The sequence below is a fragment of the Manacus candei genome, unplaced genomic scaffold (genome assembly GCF_025592945.1).
Source record: "Manacus candei isolate 608988 ecotype Guabito, Panama unplaced genomic scaffold, ASM2559294v1 h1tg000296l, whole genome shotgun sequence".
NCBI classification, from domain to species: Eukaryota; Metazoa; Chordata; class Aves; order Passeriformes; family Pipridae; genus Manacus; species Manacus candei.
In genome coordinates this window covers 81481-89866 of record NW_026138344.1, presented here as the reverse complement: position 1 = coordinate 89866, position 8386 = coordinate 81481, and the positions used below count along the sequence as shown (strand labels likewise).

Here is an 8386-nt window from a genome sequence, read left to right as displayed (position 1 = left end):
TGGGAGCATTGGGATTGTTCAGCCTGGAGAAGAAAAGGCTCCAGGGAGACCTGGGAGCCCCTTCCAGAACCTAAAGGGACTTCAGGAGAGCTGGAGAGGGATTTGAGACAAGGGATGGAGAGACAGGACACAGGAACGGCTTCATACTGGAAAAGGGGAGATTTAGGTGGGACATTGAGAAGGAATTCCTGGCTGGGAGGGTGGGGTGGCCCTGGAATGGGTTTCCCAGAGGGTGCCCCATCCCTGGAAGTGTCCAAGGCCAGGTTGGAGCCACCTGGGATAGTGGGAGGTGTCCCTGTCCATGGTAGGGGGTGGAAATCAAGATGAGCTTTAAGCTCTCTCCTAACCCAGGCCATTCTGGGATTCTGTGAAAAAAAAAGTGAAAGAACAGGTATTTCTGGGCAAAAAGACAACAAGAGGGCAGTCACAGCTCTGGGACAAAGCCAGACCTTCTCCTCAAACAAAGGACAGCACAGGGTAACATCCAACTCAGGTTTAATCAGCACAGCTCAGCTCCACTAGGCAGAGATCTCACTGCTTAAAGAAGAAAGCAAGGTGTGTTTTCATGTCCCAGTCACACAAAAATCGAGCATCCCTCTCTGAAAAGGGGCCTGATCTGCTCCCACACCCCCCGGGCGGGCAGACAAAGGGGCAGGGCACGAACGGGGGCAGCTCCCGGCGATCGAATTCCAGCGAAAACTCCCGAGGGACGAAACTCTCCGGGCTGCGAGTCCCCAGCAGGGCTGCGGGGGCAGAGCTGCCACATCGATTTGCTCTCGGGAGGCAGCTGATAGCGACCGTCAGGAATGCGCCGCTCCCGGCAGGGAAGCCTTGGAAGCCCAGACTCCCACAAAAATCGGTTTAAATCCCTGTTTGCCTGCGGTGGAGCACAAGTACAAAGCAACACACCGAGCTGCACATGCCCTGGTCTCAAACCCCTGCGGGAGGGGGGAGGAAGGATCAGAGGAGGAGGAGGAGGAGGAGGAGGAGGCGAGTCCAACACAGACCCTCACAAAGGCAGGCGGTGCTCGGGGGTTTCTCAGCTGCCAGCAAACCAAAACCACCGTGCTTCCAAAGGTTTTGATTCTTTTGCCTCCTTTTAGTGCCCGTGGCAGAGGCAGAAGCTTTCCCTGCACGTCCCTAAGTGTGAAGTGTCCCTTGGGATCCAGGCCTGCTCCAACACACCCCAGTGACACGCTGCCACTGAGCAAGGAAGGCAATAAACCCACCGCAAGAGAACCTGGAACACCCAGCAGTGCCAAGCTTCCAAACAGGTGCAAAACACTCGAAATCTTCGGGATTTCAGAGCCTGAAGTTTCCCTGAAGTCCAGTTTCCCTACCCAAAAAAAGCTGTTTCTCCAGAAGCAAAGGGAAGGCTTCGTGGAGGGTCCTGCACACGGAGGGTTTCGTGGGCATGTGGAAGGGCTCAAAAGGCACCCAGAGCTTCAAAGAGCCTCCCACCAGGGTCACTGCTGCCAGTTAAAGGTGTCTGTGCCCTTCTAGAAGTCCCAGCCGTGCCTTCAGGCTGCCCCAGGTGCCAGAGGGTCCGTGGAGTTGGAGCTGCAGTCCACGTACCGGTACCGCTCCACGGAGCTCTGGGTCGTGTGTCCCACGTAGGAGAACTTCACCGAGCTCCTGGCAGGGGCAAGAGCAGTTCAGAGCAGGTTGAAACTCATCACAACAACTCCTCTTTCCCCTCCCCTCCCCCTAAAAAACCTGCAGAACCCCTCAAGGTTTTCCTGGCCGTGGTGGGCAGGGATGTGCAGGGGTGGAAGTGCAGCCTCTGGAGCGCAGGAGAGCTCGGCACACGGAGGGAATTGTCCTCCCTATCCCACATTTCACCCACTGTGTCAACTGGCCTGGGTTAACTGAGGCAAGGCTGGGGTGTTTGCCAAGCAGGATTTTCTCTTTGCACCCCAGACCTGCTGTGGCAGCAGTTCCCTTTGGAGTTCAGGAGCCAGGAAGGTTGGGAAGAGAGCTCCAAGCAGGGGGAGAGCAGAGAACCACCTACCTCATGAAGACCACGATGTTATGGACCTTCACCTTGGGGTATGTGCAGAAGGAACTGGAAGAGACCAAAGAAGTGGGTCAGCAGTGGGTTTCTCAGCAGCCAGTAATGAGTTATAACTATTTTTCATAATTATATTTACAGTTATTATTACCACAATAATTTCCCATTGGTGTTAACTCAAAACCACATCAAAACACCCCGACAAAGGGCATTTAAAGTGATTTTTTTTTAGCAAACAGCTGCTTTCCAGGAAGTCAGTAGAAAAACTGCGTCCTTTTCAAACCCCAGGTTACTTTGCAAACTGTAACAAAGGCACCTTCAACCCTGCTCTCTTCCCCAGCCCCATACAAGGAGTAGCAAATCCTTACTACACGTAGGAGAAGGCTCCACCCAGCTCTGCCTTCACAGTAAAATTCACCTGTAACAGATAAAACATCATTTATGTGCAGCTCGAGCACTCCTTCAGCCCCCCTGGTTTTTGGGGGCATTTCCCACTTGCTGACGCCTTTGGGGCCGCCCTGGCCATGAGATGTTGGGCTGAGCAGAGCTCTGGGGTGCAGCTCAGTGCTCGCTCGTGGTGGTGGCCCAGGTTTCCCCCTTGACCTGGGGGACAGGAATTACCAGTTTGTCACTCAGGGGTGGGATGCTGGAGATGTTGGTGACCTGCTGGGTGCCCACCACCGTGTTCATGTACTGCACCTGGCTGGTCAGGCTGGCCACTGCCACCGAGTAGAAGTTGGAGTTCCTGATCCTTAAGGTGGCCTGAAGGGAGAGGAGGAGGAGATGTGGACAGCAGGGACCTTCCTGGTGGCTCAGCTCCGAGTCTGCTCCCCCCCAGAACACACAGACCCGTGGAAAACTGTACCGTGATGGCCAGAAGGACAGCGGAGTTCTTCCTGTCAAACCACACCCGGACCACCTTGATCCCATCATCCTCCACCAGCACCGAGTGTGGGAAGAGGAAGAAAACCACCAGCCCGGAGACCAGGAGGCAGAGCAGCACCGAGAGCAGGACGTAGAGCTTCCTGGGAAAAGGCAGGGAAGGGCTCACCTGCCGTGCCCTTCTGTGACACTCTGGGTCTCACAGGCACCCACCACCCGCTCGTTCCCCCTCGGCACAGACACAGAATTCCTGCTCTGACATTTTTCGGTATCTGAATTGCTCCAAAACCCGTTCCCCCCCCCCCTTTTTAAGCAGTTTATTTTCTGGCACTGAGTAACCACGGTTTGTGCCCCCCCCCCCTGTTTCCCAGCTGGGTGGTTTTGCAGATGCTCTAAAGAAGCTTCAGTGAGTAGGATCGTTGTTCCCACGCTCACCCCACAGTGGGATTTCACGGGAAGGATTCAAAGTTACACCTTCAAACCGTGTTTGTTGGCGTGAAGGAGAAGCTGCAGACGGGGGTGAAGGGTTCAGTTGCAGCAGTAAATGATATAAAAAGAGCCCTGTTTGTAAACACTCCCTCTGTGAACTCACGTTCTCTGGGGACGAAGTCGTTGGTCGCTGTAGGGGATCAGAGCCACCAACTCATTCACCTGCTCTGGGAAGCAAAAGGGAAGCAAAGGGAAGCATTATCCCATCCCACAGGTCAAATAAATGACATTTTGATGAACGACTGTATACAAAAATGTATCATTTAGAATAAAAACGATGTAATAAATCATTTTAAACACTCCCAGAGAGGAGCAGCCACCTGTGGGGATGCAGCCAGTGCCTTGGCAAGTGGGACAGGTGATGCTGTCCTGGCCTGTGAATTCCACGTAGGGGAACTTGGCAATGTCTTCCACACGGTCCTGGCTGTCGAGTAAATCGTCATCCTCCTCCTCAGCTGCCTTCCTCTGCCTCGGGGCAGCGCTGCCGGCGGGGAGGGAAAGCACAGAACCCATGGCAGCTGCTGGGGGAGGGTCCCTTCACCTGGACACAGAGACAGCAGGAGCGATTCGGGTCAGTAAATGGGTTTTTAACTTGCTTGTGGCCAAGGAAAGCACACCCTGAACCACAATCCCCACCCCGGGACATCCCACCCAGGGGGTTCATTCCCAACCCCTCAATGCAGGGACACCCCCCAAAACCCAACGAGCTCCACAGACACACCTACAGGACCCCCAAAGGAGAGGCAAAATCCCCCTCCCCAGACAGCAGCATCTTCTCAGACACACCCCCCCCAAAATAAGAGGTACCAGGCCCGCCGACACCCCGAGAAACACCCCAGAGACCCCCAGACCTCACGACAGGGCTACCGACCCCCGGGAACCCCCCGGGACCCCCCTGGGACGAGAAACACCCCCAGGGACCCCCAGACGGGAAGAGTCCCCGGTACCGACCCCTGGAACCCCACTGGGACCAGAAACACCCCAGGGACCCTCAGACCCCACGAGAGGAACCGTCCCCGGTCCCGACCCTCGGGAGTCCCCCGGGACCCCCCCCAGGACTAGAAACACCCCCAGGGACCCCCAGACAGGAACCATACCCGGTACCGACCCCTGGGACCCCGCTGGGACCAGAAACATCCCCAGAGACCCCCAGACCCCAGGACAGGGCTATCGACCCCCGGGACCCCCCCGGGACCCCCCCCAGACCCCAGGACAGGCCCCGTCCCCGGTCCCGACCCCCGGGACCCCCCCGGACAGCCCCTCAGCTCCCTCCGCCAGGGGGCGCCCCCCACACACACCCCGCGCGCGCGCCCCGGACCCGCCGCCACAGCCTCGCTCCCGCGCGCAGCCGCCGTCGCTATGACAACGGCGCGATGCGCCGGGGGGGCGGAGCCATCCCCCGCCCGAGCCCCGCCCCTCCTCCGAGCCAGGCGCAGGCGCACAGCGCGCGGGGCGGGGTGGGCGCGGTTCCTCAGGCCGCGCCCGCCTCGCAGTCGCCACGCCCCCTTTCGGAATGGGCGGGGTTTTGCGAGCCCCGCCTGGGCGGGGTGCTCCTCTAACGCGCACGCGCCGATTAGTGGGGGGCGGCGCCCTCTCCACCATCCCTGGGGCGCGGCTGGGAGGCGTGTCCATTGCTGCGCGTGCGCGAAAGCCACGCGGGGTCCCCGAGGGCGGGGCGGGGCGTGTCTCGGGGCGCATGCGCAAAGCAGGTTGTGCCCGCCCCGGGCTGCGCATGCGCGAGGGCAGAGGGATAGGGCGGGGCCAGGGCTCGAAAGAGGCGGGGCATTGTGCGGGGGCGGGGTCAGGGCGTTGGGGCGGGGCCGGGGCGCGGGGGGCGTGGCTTGTCCCAGTACGGAGGTGCTGGGACCAGTACGGGGCCAGTACGGGACCCACCCGCACCAGTACGGGTGTACCAGGACCAGTACGGGACCCACCCGCACCAGTACGGGTGTACCAGGACCAGTACGGGACCAGTACGGGACCCACCCGCACCAGTACGGGTGTACCAGGAGCAGTATGGGACTGGCCCGGCCCAGTACAAGGGTCCCTGGACCAGTACGGGACCAGTATGGGACTGACCTGGCCCAGTATTGGGAGGGCTGGCCCCCAGTGTGGAGCCCCCCCAGCCCAGTTTGAAGGACCCTGTGCCAGTATGAGCCCTCCCACACCAGTATGGGGACCCCACCCCACCAGTTTGAGGGCACTCCTCCCAGTATGGAGCATCCCCACACCAGTTCCCACAGGGAAAAACTACGGAAAACCCCCAATTCCCCCTGAATTCCCCCAAAACAGCCCCATGGGGTCCCTGCCCTGTGCAGGCAGTGCCTGATCTTTGCTCCATCTCCCTCCTCAACTCTCCCGACATTTTTATTTCCTATTTTTCCCAGTTTTTTGGCCGATTTGGGGGGAATAAAATTCCAGCCAGCCTTTTCCTCCTGTCCCCGATAGCTCCAGGAGAGGAACAAATAAACCCCCCCCACCTGGGCCAACATTTCTTTCCTAAATCCTCTCCGGGGGGGTGTTTTCCCACCTCAACAGATGGGAGAACGTCGTGGAAAAATGAATTCCTTCCCCTCACAATCACCCGAACCATCAAAATCAAGTTTCAATGAATGAAATATTTCAATTAAATGTTTCCAGAGGCATCGGAGCTGCTCTCCAATGGAAACTTTTTACGGATCATTTATTCTCTCCTTCCCAAGAGCAAAGTGCCAGGGGAGGGGAGGAATTCCTGGCTCACCTTCCCTGCGGGAATTGGGAGCGCTGTGGGCTCTGGAATGTCGGTGCATCCCAAGGAAGGGGCTGGGGGCAGGATTGCTCCCTTTCCAGAGCTGTTTCCCCCCTTACCCCCCCCAAAAATCCAGTGGGGACGAGTGGAAAGGAGGGAACAAACATCGACTTGCCCTCCTCTCCCCCCTCCAGTGGGATTGTGCAGCCACTTCCAAGGAAACCTGTTCGCTTTCTTTTCCCTTGTCTTTGTGTCCCTCAGGGATACCTGACACCCCCTTCCCCCGGGGCAGGGAGCTGGAGTGGGATCACGGAATCATGGGATCATGGAACCCCAGGCAGGGACACCTCCCACTATCCCAGGGGGATCCAACTTGGCCTTGGACACTTCCAGGGATGGGGCACCCTCTGGGAAATCCATTCCAGGGCCTCCCCACCCTCACAGGGAGGAATTTCTTCCCAAAATCCCACCTAAGTCTCCCCTTTCCCAGCTGGAAGCCCCTCGTCCCATCCCTCCTTGTCCAAAGTCCCTCTTGGAGCCCCCAGGGAAGGAAAACACCCTGGAAAGGTCCTTCCAACCCAAACTGTTCCATGATCTCATGGAAATAAACAGGTGGGAATGCAGGAAAAGCTGCTCCAACCTGGAATAATTGAGGGGAAAACCATGGAATCATGGAATGGTTTGAGTTGGAAGGCACCATTCCATCCCTGCCGTGGGCAGGGACACCTCCCACTATCCCAGGGGGATCCAGCCTGTCCTTGGACACTTCCAGGGATCCAGGGGCAGCCACAGCTCCTCTGGGAAATCCATCCCAGGGTCTCTCCACCCTCACAGGGAGGACTTCCTTCCCAGTATCCCATCTCTCCCTGCCCTCTGGCAGTGGGAAGCCATTCCCTGTGTCCTGTCCTTCCATTCCTTGTCCCATGTCCCTCTCCAGCTCTCCTGGAGCCCCTTTTTGGGTGGTTTGGGGAGGTTTTGGTGTGGTTTTGGGGTAATTTTGTTGGGGTTTTGAGGTGGTTTTGGGGTGATTCTGGGATGATTTTGGGGGTGTTTTAGGGGAAGATGAACCCCTCCTGCATCCCTGCACAATTCCTGGTTCCTGTGCAGGCACAGGGATGGGAGGGAGAGCAGAGCAGAGCCAGGATCTGGCCCCCATTCCCTTGTGCAAGGTGGATGGAGGGCAGGAGAGCAGCAGGAAAGCCGCTGGAAGCAGCTCCAAGATGGGGAGAGAGGGAGGAAATCAAACCCCTCACCAGCCACAAGCCTCCCCCATCGCTTGGGGCCCAAATCCGGGGCCGTGGGAAAAGGTGGAGCTGGCAACAGGGGAGGCTTTTGTGGGACTGAGGAGCTTTGGGAGACATTTGAACGTTGAAACACAACCCAACAGAGCCAGGACGGGGATGTGCAGCTTCTCCCGGGCCAAGTCACCCCGGTCCCACCCACAGCCCCTCTCCCCACCCTCCCAAAACCACTTCTGCGCCACTAAATTGTCTCTAATGAGCTCCCATTTCTTCCCAGACACTGTTTTCCCTCATTAAACCCATTTGAAAACAGTTGTGAAGCTCTTTAGGCATCACCCCCACGCAAACAGGAGCTGCTGAACCCGCTGCTCGGGGCGGTGATTGCTCTGCAGCGGGGGCTCGTTTTCTCCAGGCATTTTGGGTTTAGGGGACACTTGATCAACCCTGGGGCTTTCTGGAAGCATTTCTCGCTGGTTCATTCAGCCCTGCTGGTGGCTGCATCCCAGATTTTGGGGATTTTGAAGGTGGAAAGGGGAAAAACTGCCGAACATCCCAAGTTTTTTAGCCTGGGGGTGCCCAGGTGATGGAGCAGCTTTGGGTTGGGGCTGCAAAACCTGAAGTTGCTCAGCCCAAACCCCCACAAAGTTTGACTCACATGACCAGTAACGGGATTTTGGAGGGTCAGGGGCGGTGTTTGTGATCCATCTTTGTCCCAAACACCGACAGGTCCTGCAGAAGCAGCCGGATCCAGGAGTCCTGTGGGTCCTTGGTCCCCAGGGGTGTGAAGCCCTGGGCTCTGCGGGGCCACTTGGAGCAGCTGGAGGGCTTTGACAGTTGTTTTAAAAAGAACTTCACTCAGCAAAAGGATGTTCCCAGAGCCTTTCACGGGATCAAGACCTTCCAATCAGACTATCAAACCACGTGGGTGTTGAGCTATTTGGTATCTTAGCCTTAATCAGAGGTGACAACAGCCCAAGCACAGCAGCTACAGGGAAGGATTTTCAGTCACAACATTCACTGTGCAAACCCCAAAAA

General features: G+C 57.7%; 1 protein-coding gene across 5 annotated transcripts; it reads right to left on the bottom strand.

The window, feature by feature from the left end:
• Window positions 1-414: 414 nt before the first annotated feature.
• TMEM106C (transmembrane protein 106C) lies at window positions 415-4796 on the bottom strand. Of its 5 annotated transcripts, none has more exons than XM_051775414.1 (9): window positions 4701-4796; window positions 3703-3923; window positions 3486-3549; window positions 2877-3036; window positions 2633-2773; window positions 2380-2429; window positions 2012-2065; window positions 1576-1635; window positions 415-1140 (listed from the first exon to the last, which is right to left on the bottom strand). In XM_051775414.1, exons 2-9 carry the CDS (start codon window positions 3893-3895, stop codon window positions 801-803), a joined length of 1062 nt encoding a protein of 353 aa, XP_051631374.1. In that variant the 5' UTR covers window positions 3896-3923; window positions 4701-4796; the 3' UTR covers window positions 415-800. The 5 variants fall into 5 exon arrangements, with proteins under 5 accessions (XP_051631374.1, XP_051631373.1, XP_051631371.1 ...); XM_051775413.1 differs by having other exon boundaries at window positions 4679-4774; XM_051775411.1 differs by lacking the exon at window positions 4701-4796 and adding an exon at window positions 4491-4610.
• Between the last annotated feature and the right edge of the window lie 3590 nt (window positions 4797-8386).

Coding starts and splice junctions, on each gene's coding strand:
- TMEM106C (XM_051775414.1), bottom strand. CDS start 3,895: ATGGGTTCTGTGCTTTCCCTCCCCGCCGGCAGCGCTGCCCCGAGGCAG. Junction 3,550..3,702: donor CACTGGCTGCATCCCCACAG/GTGGCTGCTCCT, acceptor TTTGCTTCCCAG/AGCAGGTGAATGAGTTGGTG. Junction 2,774..2,876: donor CTGTCCTTCTGGCCATCACG/GTACAGTTTTCC, acceptor CTCTCCCTTCAG/GCCACCTTAAGGATCAGGAA.